Consider the following 18,971-nt stretch of genomic DNA (forward strand, 5'->3'; position numbering starts at 1 on the left):
AACTTCCTGCATCCACCCTCCAGTTCCACGTGGACAAATGGAAGCCTCAACCTTGTTTTGGACTGCCTAGGAGGCAGTCACTTATTTTTGATTTGTCACTTACTAGCACATGTGGGTCATAGACCTCCCACCTCACCACTTAATTCTAAGTTGGGTGGGGTAACATATTCCTGGTGGCTAAAGTCTAAAGAATGAAGAGGGGTGAGTTAATTCCATCTTTACATGGGTAATACGATGGTTTACTTAGAAAGCGCTAGAGACAACTGAAATGCTAGTTAAAACAAAGTTGCAAATTATCCACATTTTTGTATATTACCAACAAAATCTAACAGGAAGAAACAGAAAAAGAAATGCCATTTAAAATAACTACAGTCAGAATAAAATACTTGGGAGTCTACCTGCTGAAACCCCATATAAGGAACTTTCTGAACACAATCACAAAACTCTTTACACAGATAAAGACAGATCTAAATAATTGGAAAAATATTGATTGCTCATGGTTAGGTTAAGCCAACATAACAAAAAAGGCAATAATGCCCACATCAATTTACTTAGTGTTTTATCAATCAAACTTCCAAAAGACTACTTTATAGAGCTAGAAAAAATAATAATAAAATGTATTTGAATGTTCAAATGGTCAAAAACACCAAGGGAATCAATAAAAAAATAAGATGGAAGGGGCTCAAATAGTACCTAATCTCAAACTATACCACAAAGTCATAATTATTAAAATAATATTCTACTGGATAAGAAGTAGAGAGGTTGATCAGTGGAATTGATTAGATACACATCAGCACAATAATCTAGTGTTTGATAAACTCATAGATCCTCGCTGTTAGGGCAAGAACTTACTATTCCACTAAAACTACTAGGAAAACTAGTCAGGCAGAAATTAAAGGTAGACCAACACTCACACCATATATTAAGATAAGCTCTGTAGGCTTTAGCTACAGGATATTTTTTGTCTACCTTTTTCCCCAAAGCCAAATATTGCCTGAGGTCACATACCACTTCCTTATCTCCCAGCACTTGGGGCTTGCCTTTCCCAGTTCCTGGTCTTTTGGTTATGTAAAACAGTTTATGAAATCTCTTCTCAATCCTTCCAAAAGTATTTAAACACTTTTATCCTTTTCCTAAGTGGATACCCCAGTTCTCCAGTGCTATGAAGAATCCTAATCAAGAAATCACCTTGATTAAAGATTCTTTATTATTATTACTTTGATAGTTTTGTTTTATTCAGATTGACAATTCCAAATACATACATAATTTAGGCTTAAAGGGTGGCACTTTAAGTAACTGAGAAGCATATAAGAAATTATCTGTCAGATCTATGAATACGGGGACAGTTTAATGAACAAGAGATAGAGGGGTCTAGAGGAGATAAAATGGATAATTTTGATGACCTGATATATTGGTTTTAAAGAACTATTCATTTAGAATCAACTTCAGATCATCATTATCAACAATTGATTTCTAGATTATTCTTTGATATTTCCCTCTATAATCTAACAGCCCAGTAACTAAGGGACAAAATGGATAGAGCAAAGGCTCTTGAATCAGGAAGATCTGGCTTCAAATGTGGCCTCAAGCCCTTGCTAGCTGTCTGACACGATCTATGTTACTTTGCCTCTATCTGCCTCAGTTATCTCAATTGAAAAATAGGATTAAGTTTCCTGCTTTTCTTCTAATATTAGCTGAATTATTTTTAATGTGAAAAAGTTTTAATATCAGGTTCTCAAAATTACCCCAGATAAGATCACATATGAAAAGTCAAATACATCAGAAAACAACTGAACAAAATGATTCTATTACATGCATATACCACAGTTTGCTTAGATATTCCTCAGCTGATGAATACTGATTTTCTCAGTTCTTTGTCACCCCCAAAAGTGATGCTGTAAATATTTTGGTGTATATGGGACCTATTTTTGTAACTTTGATTTCCTTGGGACATATCTCTAGCAGTTGGTTTTTCCAGGTCAAACATTATGGACATTTAGTCACTTTTCTCCTATAATTCCAAAATGCTTTACAGAACTGTTAGGACCACTTCACAGCTCCACCACCAAAGTATTATCCTGTTTGACTTTCCAATGACTGTTAAATGAAAAGGGTAGGGAGGGGGAAGAGTCAAGGTTAAAAGTTGTTGAAGCAGGTTTGTTGATCTTTGAAAATCATGTGTCTTATGTAAATAATTCTTTGCTTATCAGAGTTTCTCAATCTATGACACATCTCTAGACTATGTGCTGCAAGAGGAAAGATAGGTCCCAGCAGAACTATAGTCCTAGTTTTGAAATGACCTATACTCACTCCCATGCCTTAAAACTATTTTAAAAAATGGAATCACCAGTCAGATCAAAACATTTTTTTGCTAGTATATTAAAAAAAAAAACTTTTTCCAAAACATTTATTCTAAACAGTATGGTACAGTGGAAAAGATATTGGACTTGTAGTCAAAAAGACCTGAGTTCAAATCTCTCACCTCTCTAACTATTGAAATTCTCTTAATTTTAAGTTAATTTGCTAATCAACCTCTCAAGACAATCTGAACTAGCCATTGGAATCACTTCATAGTCTAAGTGGATACCAAAGAGCAAGTTTGAGGAAAAGACTGGGGCCCAAGAGAGCTTAACCAAAAGAGACTAGCAAAAGAAAGATAATTCCTCTTATAAACCCCTTGTGACCTCACTATTCAGTCTCTTCCCTGAAAATCCCAAGACATCTCTGATTGGTAAAAAGTTATTGAGAAGGTGGTCATAGAGACCCCAGGTCCTCCCTCATTACTTCATCGCAGGAAAAGGAGGGTCTCAGGAGAATGCCAACCTGCACCTTCCTTCTCACCACCTAGCTGGGTCATTGTAGTTCAAAATAGTGACTATAAATAAGGACCTTGCCTGCCTCAAACTAAAGCCAGTCCAAAAATGTCCTGAGGACTGAGAGTAAATCATTTTATGTTAGAAACTGACCCTTACCTTTAAGAAAGGTTTTTAAATCTTTAAATTTGACCTTTAACAAAGGTTTCATTCAAAAACAATTACAATTGCTCTTCCAAGAGTGGAGGCAAGATGGTGGAATAATATTCAGCAGCTCTGTGCCATCATGAGAATCCTCCCCAACCAAAATTAAAATATCGCCACGAAATGAATGTAGGAGTGAAAGAACCAACAAGAAGACAGAGTGAAACAACTTTCAAGAAAAGAAAAACCCAAAGGCAAGCAACGAACATCTGGGGCACTTGGGTGAGAGGAGAGCAGACCCAGCAAGAAGCTCATAGCCAGGAGGGAAGAGCAAGTCACAACCCCCACCCCACATCTGCTGTCTGAGGTTCAGAAACCTATGTCCAAACCAACATCCTGATCCTGAGACCCTGCCTGAGCAAATAGGGTAAAAGCCAACCCAAACCCCTTGAAATTTCAAACCTGAGGAGAAGTCAGCCCAAGGAATTCTAGTCTGGGTTTAGGATAAGGACTTAATTCACACCTTGAGGTGGATGATTGTACTAAGTACTAAGTAACTGATCTTTTTGCCTAAAGCTCAGAATGGAGCTCTAAGACAGGACAATCAAGGGTGTGCCTGATTGGGTCAAGTACACAGTGAGACCAAAAACTTGAGACTAAGCCTGAGGCTAGAGTTTCATCAGCCCCTGACCTGATCAAGATCTGAGTGAGATCAAAAGTTTACACCTTAGGGGGCAGCTGTGTAGCTCAGTGGATTGAGAGTCAGGCCTAGAGACAGGAGGTCCTGGGTTCAAATCTGATTTCAGACACTTCCCAGCTGTGTGACCCTGGGCAAGTCACTTGACCCCATAGCCTACACTTACCACTCTTCTGCCTTGGAGCCAATATAAGACAGAAGGTAAGGTTTTAAAAAACAAACAAACAAATAAAAAAATAAAAGAAAAGTTTACACCTAAGCCTGAGACATGTCTTTAAGCTATCAGTATTACAAGGGCTAGTTGAATCAGCAGGGGGAGGGAGGTCTCAGCCCTCAGCCCATCACATCATCCCCCTAAGCCTACCTATAGTTAGATAGGGAAAATGAGCAAACATTTTCTGAAAAGAATTTTTATAAAGACAAAGAGCAAGTTATAGACACAGAAGGGAACAGTGAAAGCAAAGGAGACACACTCAAAGTCCAAAGGAAAAATATGGATTGGACACAGATTCTGGAAGAATTCAAAAAGAACTTCAAAAACCAATTAAGAGAGGCAGAGGAAAAGTGGGAAAGAGAAATTAAAATGATGCAAGGAGAAAGGAAAGTAATACAAGAAGAAATAAGCCAACTGATGAAGGAGAACGAAAACCTGACAGAGGAAAATCAGGTCTTAAAAATTAGAATAATTAAAGTAGGCAATGAGGAAACTAAACTATCACTTTTTGCAGATGATATGATGGTATACTTAAAGAATCCTAGAAAATCAACTAAAAGACTAATGGAAATAATTAACAACTATAGCAAAGTTGCAAGGTACAAGATAAACCCATATAAATCATCAGCATTTCTATATATTCCCAACAAAATTCAGCAGCAGGAATTAGAAAGAGAAACTTCATTTAAAATCACTCTAGGCAATATAAAACATTTAGGAATTTATCTATCAAGACAAACACAGGAATTATATGAACACAACTACAAAATGCTTTTCACACAATTAAAACTAGATCTAAATAACTGGAAAAACATTAATTACTCATGGGTAGGATGAGCTAACATAATAAAAATGACAATCTTACCCAAATTAATCTATTTATTCAGTGCCATACCTATCAAACTACCAAGAAACTTTTTTATAGAATTAGAAAAAATTATAACAAAGTTCATCTGGAAGAACAAGAGATGATCAAGAATATCAAGATTATTTCTTCCATAGACATTCCAGGGAACATTCCAGGGGAAAGGGCAGGCAAGGGGTGCCAAGATCTCTGGTGCACCTGAGTTGATGTTCCTGCCTATGTCCTGTTTGTCATATGTTCAAGGTTGTTTGGTTGTTTGAGTGTCCTTTCTCAGGCTTGAAAACTCTTATCAAAGGGGATAAAGTCATAACATCCTTCAGGTTAGCTTGGGTGCTACCCCCTCCCTCCAGCTTGGAATGTCAAGCAAATCTTTATCAATTGAAGGAAGGGCACAGTGTAATATATATTTCTCTGTATTCTAATTTGCAATGTCTGCTAACTAGTGAAAAGCACAAGATCTAAAAGCACCATTTTAAAAGAGAATTTCAAAGCATTTTAAAGATTTTAAAGCACCATTCCATTGCCAACCTACATAATAGGAAAACCCCTGTGTTAGCACTAGGCACAGGATCAGGTGCCATTTAGCAGCTACCTTTCCCACTACCCAGTTCCAGGAAGGAGAGGAGTGCTTGCAGCTATGAGGGAGCAGGGGCTCTAACTGGATAAAGACCAGCAGGGTAGAGACCAGACTAAATCTCAGATCACACCACTTTGGAAACGTGGAAAACTTACAGGTCTCTACTGAGTTGTGGACACAGCAAAAGGACATAAAAATCTGAAGCTTAAGCCAAGCACGAATCCATTCTCTCCCCCAGAGATAAGCAGAACCCAAAGTCAGGAAATAGGCTGGAAAATGAGCAAACAACAAGCATCCAAATTGTTGAAGGAAAAGTTAATCGAGTTACAGGAGGAAATAGTAAAACCATGCTGGTGGAGGACCTTGATTTACTCCTCTCAGACCTAGATAAATCTAACCATAAAATAAACAAGAAAGAAGTTAAAGAGATGAATAGGATCTTAGAATAATTAAATGCAATAGACCTCCAGAAAATATTGAATGGGATTAGAAAAAAGTATACCTTTTCCTTCACTATACATGGTACTTTTATACAAATTAACTGGTTATTTGGGCATAAAAATCTCACTAAGAAATGTAGAAAAGTAGAAATACTAAATACATTTTATTATAAGAAAAATGACATCCAATAAAAGGTCTTTGAAGCATAGATTTAAAAATGAATTAGGGGGGCAGCTGGGTAGCTCAGTGGATTGAGAGCCAGACCTAGAAATGGGAGGTCCTAGGTTCAAATCTGACCTCAGATACTTCCCAGCTGTGTGATCCTGGGCAAGTCACTTGACTCCCATTGCCTGCCCTTACCACTCTTCTGCCTTGGAGCCAATAGTCAGTATTGACTCCAAGATGGAAGGTAAGGGTTTTAAAAAAAATGAATTAGAAATTTAAAAATTTAATCTTAACTAATGAGGGGAATCAAAGAAAAATTATAGAAACAATATTTTCATTAAAGATAATTACAATAATGAGGGAACATATCAAAATTTGTGGTATTTTTGGGGAAATTTAATTTCTGAACAAATCAATAGAAGTGAGAAAGAGCAGAAGAATGAAATAGGCATGCAACTAAAAAATACTAGTAGTAAAAATTTTAAATCCCCAATGAAAAACCAAAGTAGAAATCCTGAAAATCAAAGAGGAGATTAATAAAATTGAAAGAGACTATTGAACTAATAAAATAAAACTAGGAGCTAGTTTTATGAAAGAAAAACTCCAATAAGAAAGCTAAACCATAGCTAAATTTTGATTAAAAAAAAAGAAAGAAAACAAAATTACCAGTATCAAAATCGAATATGATGAATGTACTACCAATGAAGATGAAATTAAAGCACTTTGTAAGAGTTATTTTTGTCTCCAATTATAGGCCAATAAAACCGACAAGTCAAGTAAAATATATGAATATTTACAAAAATATAATCCACCCAGGTTAATAAAAAAGGAAGTATAATACTTAAATGACACTATTTTAGAAAAAGAAATTAAACAAGTCAAAAATGAGCTCCTTCAGAAATAAAAAGACCAGATAGATTGACAAGTAAATCTTACCACACATTTAAAGAACAATTAATTCCAACATTATATAAACTATTGGAAAAAATAGACAAAAAAGAAGTCCTACCAAATTTCGTCTATGGCACAAATTATGTTTTTCTTTCTACCCTCTTACCCCTCCTCCTTCTCCAAGACAGCAGGTAATATGATTTAGGTTGTGTATTATTATACAATATATATTTCCATGTTCATCATGTTGTAAAAGATGACATATATCACTTTTACTAGAGAAAAATCCACAAAAGAAATAAAGTGAAAGATAACATGCTTCAATCAGTAGCTAGACTTTTTCAGTTTTGTCTATAGATTTGAATAGCTTTTTTCAACAAGGAGTCATTTGGAGTTGTCGTGGATCCTTACATTGTTGATAATAATTAAATCATTCACAAGTGATCATTCTAATCTATTGTTGTTTGTACACATTTTCCTGGTTCTGTTCATTTCACTTTGCATCACTTCATATGTCTTTCTAGGTTTTTTTGTGATCCTCTTGTCATTACTTATGGTGCAATAGAATTCCATCGCTATTGGTCTGACATCATAATTACTAGTCCTGCTTTTTTGACTTTGACTGAAGCATAGTAGGTTCTGTTCCAGTCCTTTAGTTTTTTCTCCCTGATTTAAGTGTGTTTTTTGTAGACGGCTTATTGTGAAATTCTCTGGCTTTTAATCCATTCTGCTATTTTCTTCTGTTTTATGAATGAATGTATCCCATTCACATTCATTGTTATGATTATTAACTATGAGTATTTCTCTATATTATTTCCTCCTATTTATCCTTCTTTCATCCTCTCCTATTTTTGTTTCTGACTGTTACTCAAGTTCACCCTTTCTTTTGCCTGTTTCTCCCTGCTCCCAAGCCTTTTCTTATTCTCTTTTCCCCTTCTTACTTCCCTTTAAGGTAAGATAGGTTTCTATAGCTAACTGTGTGATGATGTTATTACAGCCAATTCCTGTGAGAGTAAGATTCAAGAATTGCCAGCCCTCCAACACCCATTTTCACCTCCATTGTATTGATTCTTGATTCTTACTCGTTTCCTCCAAAGAGAGAATTTACCCCCACTTTTCTCTTGTCTTGTTTCCCAGTGTATTTCTTTTCCTTACCACTTGATTTTGTTTTGCTTTATTGTTTTTTGAACATCATTTCATCCTATTCAACTTATTCCCTTGCTCTTTGTCTATGGTATGCTTCTATTCACTGTCCTAATAGTGATAAAGTTCTTGGGTATCTTCCATACTTTAAGTGCCCTAAATAATTTAGGCATCTTAGTTACTTCAAGTATTATAAATATCTCAAGCGTCTTAGTTATCTGGTAATTCTCAGTTTAATCCCTGATTACCCTATGTACCTTAAGTACCACAAGGATCTCTTGTATCACAGATAAATGTCCTAGTTAATACTTTCTAGGAATGTGATCAGTTTAACACCCTTAAGTCTCTTGAATTTTTTTTTTACCTGTTTATGCTTCTCTTGAGTGTTGATGAATTTTGATCATCAAATTTTCTTTTCAACTATAGTCATTTTGTTAGGAATGCCTGGAAGTCTTCTATTTCATTAAATAGGTATTTGTTCCCCTGTAGTATTATGCTCAGTTTCATTAAATAGGTGATTCTTGGTTATAGTTCTAGATCCTTTCTTTTGCAGAATAGCATAATCCATACCTTCCAGTCCTTTATATGGGTTGTACCTAAACCAGAGAGACCAAAAACAAAGAAAGAAAACTATAGATCAATTTCCCTAATAAATATTGATACAAATACTTTAAATAAAACACCAGCAAGGAGACTGCAGCAATATATCACAACAATAATACACTATTACAAGGTAGGATTTATACCAGGAATGCAGTGTTGGTTCAACATTAAGAAAATTATAAGCATAAAGAACTATATTGAGAATAAAAATAGCAAAACCCACAGATTATCTCAATAGGTACACAAAAAACTTTGGACAAAATATACTAGCATCCTTTTAAAAACACTGAAAGCATAGGAATAAGTACAACTTTTCTTAAAATGCTAAGTAGTAAAAACAGCATAGCACAATAAGTTTGTGAACTGCGTTCTTTCTGAGTTATCATTTCAGTGATTCTTACTGCAAGTATAAATACACTATAGATGTGAGGGCCTGAAAGTCTAATGAGGCAGTAAAGTCAGGCATAGGAAGAATTCAGATATTTCCCAAGGAATTTACATTTTTTTTTCTAGGATATGATAGAGAAGGAAAGTTTTAGTTATCTTGTCTAATGTCTACTGCATACTAATCACTCCTAAATTTCGTTTTGTTAAATTTTGGGCTTATCTTTCTACCTATCGAGATCTTTTCTTGCATCCTAATTGTTTGCTTTTTATCTTTCCTAGTTTTAAGTCATCTGCAACTTTAGAGAACTTCAATCATGCCTTCTATGCTTTCGTTCAATTAATTGACAAAAATGTTGAATAACAGGGTCTGTGTGAGGGGCAGGGCAAGAACCAGGAAGGAGCACTTTGGTCTCTTAACTTACAGCAGTTTCTTCTGACTCTCTTAAGTCCTCTTAAGGCCTCTGCATTTGCTTTCTAGCCTTCTGGCTTACAGCTTCAAGAAAGATGGCCGAAGCCCACCCCACTTTAGTTTACTTTTTTGTACACGGTTGTTTGCATCATGTCTTCTCCATTACACGTGTGTTTATGTGTTATATGTGTACACACATATATGTATGTGTTCATGTGTTTATATAAAATCATGTGAAGCTATACGGAAAGTACATAGATCTCTTTTGAACACAGTTGTCTGCATGTTGTCTCCCTCATTAGACAGCGAGCTCCTTGAGAGCCGGGACTGGGCTGTTTTGTTTTGTTCTCTCTCTCGGTATTCCCAACATTTAGCCTAATGCACAATCAATATTACTACATATTAGCCGATTGGGGGGTTTATTGAGTCTCCGGTTTCAATTTAAATGTCAGTGGGGGCGGGGGCGGTGGAGCTAGGGTGACAACAATGTACCCGGGCCCTACATGTATATACTGAGAACATCCTGCCAGACTCCCACATTACAAAAGTCTGCAGCATTTACGCCGTAGTATTGGGATGGGTTTCGATGATTTGCATCTATACCAGTTAAGTAGAATGGGTCGGATAAACAATAACGGAGCGCAGAGGAATGGGGGGGAGGGGGCCGACTGACGCAGGATCACAGGCCACACACAGGTGCGCGCGCACCCAGCAGCACCCAGCAGCTGGGGGAGCAGGCCTTCCGTGGCGGGACAAGCGCAGATACTAGCTCAGGCCTACTCCCAGAAACCAACCGCTGTCTGAGCGGTGGTTCATAACTTAAGACGAAGGGCGGGCCCGCTCGAGTTGTCGGTCACGACGTTCTTCGTCCTCTGATTGGCTATAGCCCTCTGTCACGTGGCCTGGGGCGGACGCATATAAGCCGAGTGGCGAAGGCGGCGTTCCGCCATTTTGTGGACGTCGGGGGAGTAGCGCAACAGCTGCGCGGGGACGGAGCCGGGAGGAGCGGGAAAAACCTAGTAGAGCGGTGGCAGTCGGATCCCCGCCTGTTAAGCCACAGCACCCGGTAAGAAAGAGGGCAGCAGAGTGGGCTGTTGGGTTCTTTCTGTCGCTGTTACCACCGTCGTAGTCATGAGGCCCGAGCGAGGCCGGGCGCAGACAAAGAAGCGCCGCCGCCATTTTGTGACGTTCGGCGGCCGGCAATCGCGGTACCCCCGGGACTGCGAGGCGGGACCCCCAAGGCCTGGACCAGGGGCTGGGGCACCCGGGGAACTCTGGGAGGGAAGTCCCTGGGGCTGAGGAGGGAGGATGGACGGGGATGGGGTGCGGGAAACGACACATCCGGGAGAGGAACCGAGGCAGCCGGGCGCGGCCTCCCCTCTCATGGCGCCTCTGCTCGCGCGGTCCGCTCTTGGCTCCACGGCAAGTTGATCCTTGGTTCCTGCCGCGGGCTTGTTCTCTGCGCAGCGAACCTTCCTTCTTGCGCTTCCTGGGCTGGGGGTGGGGAGTGGAGGGCCTCGGGCCTCCCGAGTGCGGGGGCTGCAAAGAGGACGCTTGGCCTGCCGGGAGCGAGGGAACGAGCGAGGTAGTGGCGCGACCGCTTTGTTGGAGTTAGCGCCCCCCCTCCCATCGGCTCCCCAATTAAGTGTGGACCAATGGGTGCTCTGCACACAAGAGAGTACTTAGATGGACATCTCTTGGGTCCCACTCAATCCACGCGGAACCTTTAGGAGGCAGCCTTGGTTACAGGCCTGAAACTTGTTGCGATGAGTCCGCAGTTTTTGTTTTGTTTGAAACTTGTATGAGGTTTTTGGTCCGTTTGTTTATCTCCAAATTTTGATGCAGCCTGTTGTAACATGCTTCCTGGAAAAATCCTAAAGTTGGGTGTGGCAACTTTTATACCTAGAATGTGTTTAGACTGGCTTGGATAGATGAATTGGAAGGCGAAATTTGCTTGATGTTTACAGCACCCAGTTTAGTTGGTGCAGAATCCCTTCTTAAAATCTTTGACTTTGGGATTAAGATTTTGGTATGTGCCCAGAGAAATTAAAAATTGGATTAATATTCAAATAGTACGTAGACAACCTAGTAGGATGCAGCATGCTTGAATTAAAAAAAAAAATTTTAAAACCTTACTTTCTGTCTTAGTGCTGTGTATTGGTTCCAAGGCCTAAGAGTTGGAATGTGTAGGCAATGGTGTTGACTTGCTCAGGATCACTCAGCCCTGAAGTATTTAAAGTCAGATTTGAATCCAAAATCTCCTGTATTCTGTAGTCCTGGCTCTCATCTCAATCCACTGAGGTACCTAGCTGCCCTCAATATTTGAATTTCTAAGCTAGGCTTGTTATTTCCTTTTTGCTTCGTGTTCCTTCTCATCAAGGATACACAAAGCAGTAATGGCCTACTGGTGAAAGGTAGTAGAGAATAATGCTCTATGAAGAGTATTAAAATCAGCATAGATTTGCAGTTTTGAAATATTTATCTGCAAGTCAAACCTGCAAACATTAAGCACTTAATATGCAGTAGGCTCTGTACTTGTGGTTGGGAAGACAAAGGAAAACAAATAGTTCCTGCTGTCCAGGAGCTCACATTACAAGCAAAAAAACTAAGTAAAAGCAAGGTTTATTGGAGACAATCACAGAAAGGAAGATATTAGCATTAAAGGAGGAAAGGGTTAAGGAAAGACTTGCAAAAGACTAGTTTTAAAGGAATCATTAAATAAGCCTTGCTTTTGATTATGCTAATAGACCACTGTCTTGGATTACAAGGGCACTTGAAGGCCAGTATAGGGGTGGGGATCTTGGAATGAAGTGATACCGGTCTTTTGCCAAAGAATGTTTCTGGTGCTATTTCCTCATATATATATATATATATGTGCTCCTGCATAGGAACATGAAAGAATAGTTTCCAGGAGGGAAGTGGGTAGTGGGTAGTGGGTAGTTGCAGAAAAGAATTGGATTTGATTAGACTTTTGTCTTTGATATTATATTGGGATACACTTAAATCATCATAAGTTAGCATCTTAAGTCATACTGATAAAAAAGTTATGCAAATACTAAACGCTTTTTACCATTTATCATTGTTTCCTTACAGAGATGCATCGAGACTCTTGTCCACTGGATTGTAAGGTTTATGTAGGTAACCTTGGTAACAATGGCAACAAGACTGAATTGGAGCGAGCATTTGGATATTATGGACCACTCAGAAGTGTGTGGGTTGCAAGAAATCCTCCCGGCTTTGCTTTTGTTGAATTTGAAGATCCCAGAGATGCAGCTGATGCTGTTAGAGAACTAGATGGAAGGTAATAAATACTTATTGTATCATTTCTGTAAAATTTTAATTATACATAAAATATACATTTATACAGTAGGAGAAATAACTTTTAGATTGTATATTATAAAATTATAATTATATTTACATAGATAACATTTTAAGGAAGCCCTTTCCTTTTACAGAATACTAAGGCACATGACATATAATTTGCCCATTTTTGTATAGTTGTTATCCAGTCATTGAGTACTCTGATACTCATGAAACTACACAATTAGATCACTTACTATAAAAGTGATCAAGAGAAATAATTTGTCAAATTTAGTGCAAACTATATGTGATTCTTATCTATAATAAATTTAGCATTTATATAGAAAACTGAACAGGTCCCTTTTTACTCTAGAAGCTTTGTTTCAGGTCTTTCTTGACTAATTATTTTAGTGACTACCAAAGCTACTTTTTAAAAGCTATTAGGGTAAGGTTAAAATCATAGCCACCTACTTCCCTTGTTGCTGTCAGAATTATTTCCTTGTACCTTGGGAGCACAACCACTTCAGAAAATGAAGCAAACTAGGATTGGTGTTTGTTTGGTTTTAATTTATCCACACTATGCCATCTAGTGTTCAGATGTTCCCGATTTTTAGACCTAGAATACGTATGTGCCAACCCATTAATTTGTGTTCCCACTTTATTGCTTCTGCCCAAGCCAGAAGATATTTTTCAGTGAGTCTGAATAATGCTACATTGATGTATATTTTTTAAATATAGTTTAAAATGTGAAAGGCAAACATGATCAGAAGAGTATAAAGTTGTATAGTAGGATAAAAAGTTGAGGTAAGCTTATGAAGTGTTTTTAAAGATGGTTTTCCATTTTAAAATGCTAAAATTCAAATAATTTTAAAATGAAGTGGTCATAATTAAAGTGCATCAATCAACAAGAGTGGGTAAACCAAGAACAGTGTTAAGATTCTAAATGCTTAAAAGTGAATTCATAACACAAATATCTATAGTGTTGGCATACAAAGTGGTCTCTGGCCTGATAAGAGTTTGATTTTGTAGGCTTCCTTCAAAGTGCTCAGCATCTTGGACCTTGCTTTTGCACTTAATATTCTGCCTTGTAAAATTTTTATGTATTTTAAGCTAGCTATGCCCTATGAGAGTATAATCATCCTGAGGGAAGCAGCCAAATTAGTAATTTGACATTCTTCCCAGTGTCTTACAATATAACCATGTAAATTTTAAAATAAGTATGCTTATTTATTGCAAGTGCTTACAGCCATTTTGCATAAAATCAAATGATGTCAGGAAGGAATAGAGAAAATAAACTTTCTTATATCACTATTTAAAGGACTTTTAGTAGAAAAAGAACTCTAGGTCCATACCAGTCACAACTTCTTTTGTGACTCAGTTCTTGAATTATAAATGGCAATTGTATTAGACATTCTTTCCAGCTCTAAATTTAGCAAATCAGGTCAAGTTCCCTGGTAGAGTGATCAATGTCTGGGATGTTTGTGGTAATTTGTTTCTTTTTTAAGGACATTTTTAATACTATTTTTTTCCCTTAAAAGAACACTTTGTGGCTGCCGGGTAAGGGTGGAACTGTCGAATGGTGAAAAAAGAAGTCGTAATCGTGGTCCACCACCGTCTTGGGGTCGTCGCCCAAGGGATGATTATCGGAGAAGAAGTCCTCCACCCCGCCGCAGGTACTTTAGAATCAAAGAATGTGTTTAGAGCCCTTGGTGTTAAACCATAGAGCAATCTAGGAGCAGGTGTTTCCCTAAAGCATGTTGATGGGTAACATCTATTGCTGAGATTCTGAGGTTTTTTATAAAGCAGCCTTGCTGGGGCTATAGTGGGGAGTTTTATGTAAGTTGATGCTGAATGTTGGCTTTGGTCTTTAGGTCACTGTTCAAGTTGATAGTCAGTAACTTCAGTCCTGGATCTATCTTCTTCAAGTTATTTTAGTTCATCTTCTAGTCACATCTTTTCCAGTCTTCCCTTTACTTCAATTTAGGCCATTTCCCATTCCTTGACTCAATAATGACAGACTTAACATACAACAGTCTAGCTTTCCACGCAAATGTATCTTTCTACTTTGTTTGCACAATTGTAATATTTGTTAAGAATGTTACAACTGGTGAAGTAGAAATTAATCTTAAACTATTTTAAACATAGGTCACGAATAAAGGGGGCTAAACAGGATGTAATTCCAATCATCTTAAGTTTTTCAAACCCAAATCTGAAATTTCAGTTTTGTTTTTTTTTGGTAATTAAAAATGGCACATCACTCTTGGACCCAGGCATTGTTGTCTGGAAGCTATCTGCATCTCCTCAAATCTCCAACATGATTTCTACAGGACTGAATTTACCTGTTAAAGGTGAGTGAAGTCCTTCTTAGGAGATGGGAGTCTGAAACTGCCCCCTTCTATTTTAAAAATAAAACAAACAAAAGGCCAAAAGGAGAAAAAAAAAAACCACCCCACACTTGTTGCCCATCGTAATAAGATTATATGTTAGCTAATAGATGGTTGTACTGATGGCTTGTTTTTTTCATTTTTTTTTTGTGCTTTTTGGTCCATCTATTAATAAAAATGAACCCCGTTACAGAGTCACCATCATGTCTCTTCTCACCACCCTCTGAGTCTGCATTAGCCAGTCAACTAGCCCTTTCAGCGTCATGTGACCAGCGCGCCCCATTCAGCTTGGCTGGTGTCGTTTCACATGACCCAGGCATGGCCAGTCGTCAGGTTGCACCGCCCTTTGGTTCCCGAGCATGCTGTTTTCTCTCAGCCTTCTCTCCAACCTTAACCAAATCGGCAGCAGCCACCTCGACCGCCCACACATTCCTGGCCAATCAGCTCAGCTGTTTATTTACCAAATGTCTTCACAACAACTACAGCAGCAGCCTTCGGCTAACAAAAAAGCAGGAAAAATCCACAACACCCCCTTCGCCAACCAACTAAATACAACGCAACATCTGGCAAAACCTTTTCAGCAAATTCTTCCTGGCCGTCAGTCCGGCAGCCTCACCTCACCATTTCTAGCTTGTTGAAACCCAAAACTAGTAAGTTTTTCCTGCTTATACAGTTTACTGCTGGTTAAAATAAGGAGTAAGCGGCTTAAGTAATTACTTTTCTCGATCAAAGGCTGGCTGTGCATAATTGAATGGTAACGTACAGATATTGCTTGAATAAAACTTTTAAGGGTGATAGGGAACTTTAATGTAACTAGAAACCTCCAGCAAAACTCATTTGCATGTGTGAGATGCCAAACTAAAATTTTAATATCTAACAAATTTAGCTTTCCTTTCTAGCAAAATTTTGTTGAATCCTATCACCTTTAAATGGTTTTACTAACAGTTTTCAAAATTTAAAACAATTTTTGGGGTGAAGTGGGCCAAGCTAAGGTAATTTTTTATAAGCCTAAACACACTCTTAAAAATGTGACAATCACAGATATGCAGTTCTAATGTATCACTTAATGGCATCAATATTTACACCGAGCGCGTTTTCACAGTTTTTCACTTTATCCACTTGGTACCTTAAGTCTTGTCATGGACTTCTAGGTTTGCATGGGTTCCAAATACTGGTCTATGGCACTGTTTTTGGAACTACTTGTGGGACTACATTTTGGCGTGGTGTTTGGGTAGTGAAGTTAGTTGACGTGGAAGTTTTGCATTGGACAGATCTGCTGTGAAGCATTCTTTGTTAAAGTGAATTCATGGTTGGAAATACCTGCTTTTCACTTGAGCTTTTTGTTCCTTAATCCTTCTGTGCTTTTTTGTTTTGGACGATGGGTGCCAGTTCTTCGGCACGATCACTGGGCCCAACAGTGAGATTGAAAAGTTGGGAAATGCCTCACGCCATAAATGCTAAAATTGATGGTGAGCCTAATTTTTCCTATTTCTGATTGTAGATCACCACGAAGAAGAAGCTTTTCTCGCAGCCGGAGCAGGTAAAGCAATTGTTTTGTTTTTTCTTAAGGGGGTTTTGTCAGTAATTTATTGCATGTTTGTCAGTTGAAGTATAAATTGTTAGATAATGAATTGAGGAATTTTCAAATGATGCAGAGGTGATTTTATGGGTTCTACAAGCTGGATGTATAGTTTCAACTTGGGATTCTCAAGGCCCTCTTAATTTTGCTTCTACCAATTTTTTCAGTCTTACCTCTTTGTCTTATCTTGTTTCAGCTATGTGGCCAATTGCTTTTTCCTTGAATTCAACATTTTATATCTTTGCCTCTCCATTTGCACAAATTGCTTCTCTTGCTTTTGCAATTCCCTCCTTTCCTCTCTGCCTTTCAGAATATAAAACTTCCTTCAAGGCTCAACCCAGGTGCTGTCTTCCCATCTGGGCAGTCTTCCTTGATTTTTTTTCCCCATTCCCCTCTGCTCTTATATCTGTATGTATACAGTAGAATTCTAGTCTTGAGCAGAAACATTTGTCTATAAGTCTAGTGACTGTCATGGTACTTTGCTCATAGTAGGCACTTTAATAAATATTGTTTGTTGAATTGAGCTTTATGTTATATAAATTAGGCAGGTCAACTTTGAATCCTAATACTACTGGTTTGAAATAATTGCCATTGAGCAATCATGCTGATTTTTCTTTCCTTTACTGCTTTAGGTCCCTTTCAAGAGATAGAAGAAGAGAGAGATCACTGTCACGGGAGAGAAATCATAAGCCTTCTCGTTCCTTTTCCAGGTCTCGTAGGTAAGTTCCTTAAATAATTTGAGCAAACTTAACAGAAATCACTATATGTGTATAAAGTGATTTTAAAATACTTAATATATACAAAATAGACTTTTAAAAATCAGATTCAAGTCATAGGTAATTGAGATATAATAATTTTTTTCCCCTTGTTCAGTCGCTCTAGGTCAAATGAAAGGAAATAGAACATCGGCCTTCAAGAGGAGTGATGTACAGGAAGTAGCCCTTCATTTGACAGGAGCATGTACAGAACATTACAAGTTTTGTTTGAGCCTTCATAAGCTCAGTGCATTTTTAAAATGTTTTAGCTGTTAAATTTGTTTATTGTCTTGTAACGGTGACACATGTAAAGATGTGTATCTGTATGGTTTGAAACAGATCATATAAGGCATGTAATACCAAGAATTTGTTACTTTACAATGTTCCCTTAAACGAAATTTTGATTTCTATTGATTGCTATTCAGTTTATTTTGCATCAATTTGCAAATAAACCCGTAAAACCTGTAGAGGCCAAAAATGACATCTTGACTGTGTCTTCTGGGGGAAAATGACAGACCACATTGGAGAGAGCCTTAATTTTTGTCCACAGCAGAGTTCTATATGCAACTGCAGTTAAACAATCCAGTGTTTCAAAGCTCCTCTTAGAACAGGCCAACAGGTAAATTGGGAAATTAAAATCATACTAAAATTAAGACTATTGTTCAAAAGATGTGGCAGTTTGAGAAAAGAAGAAAACAATTCTGAGTGGACACATACCTTAAGTGAAAACCTTAGGAGGTTTCAAGGATGTTTAGTTTTTCCACTATAAGTCATGGATTTTTTTTTTTGGTAGTTTAAGCACCATGAGTAAATAACCAATGATATTCAAAATTAACCATTCACACAATAGTTTAAGGGTACATTGTAGAGATGAAACTTTTTTGAGTTACTGTGCAAGATTTTTTTCATGATGTCATTTGTAACATGTTTTGTGAGATCCTCGGGATTAAAGTTTTGGTTACAAATTGTTGCTTAACTTGAATACTTAAAAAGTTTTCCTTGTAGAACCTAATTCAGCCTATGAGCTTGGTACATATGCAGTCCAGGTTTAAACATTCCTATCAGAAGCCATACTTATATTTTTCTTGTTAAAGTGCTTTTGGAGTAATAAAATACTAGCTAGCCTATTTGTGTGATAGCCAGTTGAATCCACTGTTCATCACAGTTCTTGTATGAAAGCAGTTGATTGCACAAAGCTGCTATTTTATGAGTTGGACTTAATTACTTTGAGAGTGGTTTCTTGGTGGGGTGGTTTTTTTCCTGCTAGGTAATGAGTTGCCCACTCCTTAAAAAGAGAAGCCAGTTCAGGGTTCATGATACGCAGTTTGCTCAGATAAAGAATTCTAGGATATATTTCATTGTAACCCAAATTGAAATGGCCATAAAGGCTTTCAGCATGAAAACAATTCTCACTTAAATTTAGACTGCTTCCATTCTATAAGTTGAGGTCTTGCATGGAAATTTCCAAACTAAGCATCATGATGTAAAATTCACATTATAACTCAAATGTAATAGTGCAGAACTGAATAATATGGAGGCATGTTTAACCTTCCTAGATACTGGGAGGGATTGTAATTTCAAACTTTTGTGCACTTAGATTAAAT

General features: G+C 37.7%; 1 protein-coding gene across 1 annotated transcript; it reads left to right on the forward strand.

The window, feature by feature from the left end:
* The first annotated feature begins 10,314 nt into the window (after positions 1-10,314).
* SRSF3 (serine and arginine rich splicing factor 3) lies at positions 10,315-18,332 on the forward strand. The gene is made up of 6 exons (XM_044674329.1): positions 10,315-10,415; positions 12,443-12,650; positions 14,188-14,322; positions 16,535-16,573; positions 17,245-17,331; positions 17,486-18,332. The coding sequence occupies exons 2-6, from the start codon at positions 12,445-12,447 to the stop codon at positions 17,511-17,513; spliced, it is 495 nt and encodes a 164-aa protein (XP_044530264.1). The 5' UTR covers positions 10,315-10,415; positions 12,443-12,444; the 3' UTR covers positions 17,514-18,332.
* Positions 18,333-18,971: the final 639 nt, after the last annotated feature.

The sequence above is a fragment of the Gracilinanus agilis genome, chromosome 4, assembly GCF_016433145.1.
Source record: "Gracilinanus agilis isolate LMUSP501 chromosome 4, AgileGrace, whole genome shotgun sequence".
Classification (NCBI taxonomy): Eukaryota; Metazoa; Chordata; class Mammalia; order Didelphimorphia; family Didelphidae; genus Gracilinanus; species Gracilinanus agilis.

Bases quoted from the DNA above. Each gene is read 5' to 3' on its own strand.
- SRSF3 (XM_044674329.1), top strand. From the start codon at position 12,445: ATGCATCGAGACTCTTGTCCACTGGATTGTAAGGTTTATGTAGGTAAC. The intron at 14,323-16,534 runs GTACTTTAGAAT...TTCTGATTGTAG, and splicing joins AGTCCTCCACCCCGCCGCAG to ATCACCACGAAGAAGAAGCT. The intron at 16,574-17,244 runs GTAAAGCAATTG...TTACTGCTTTAG, and splicing joins TTTTCTCGCAGCCGGAGCAG to GTCCCTTTCAAGAGATAGAA.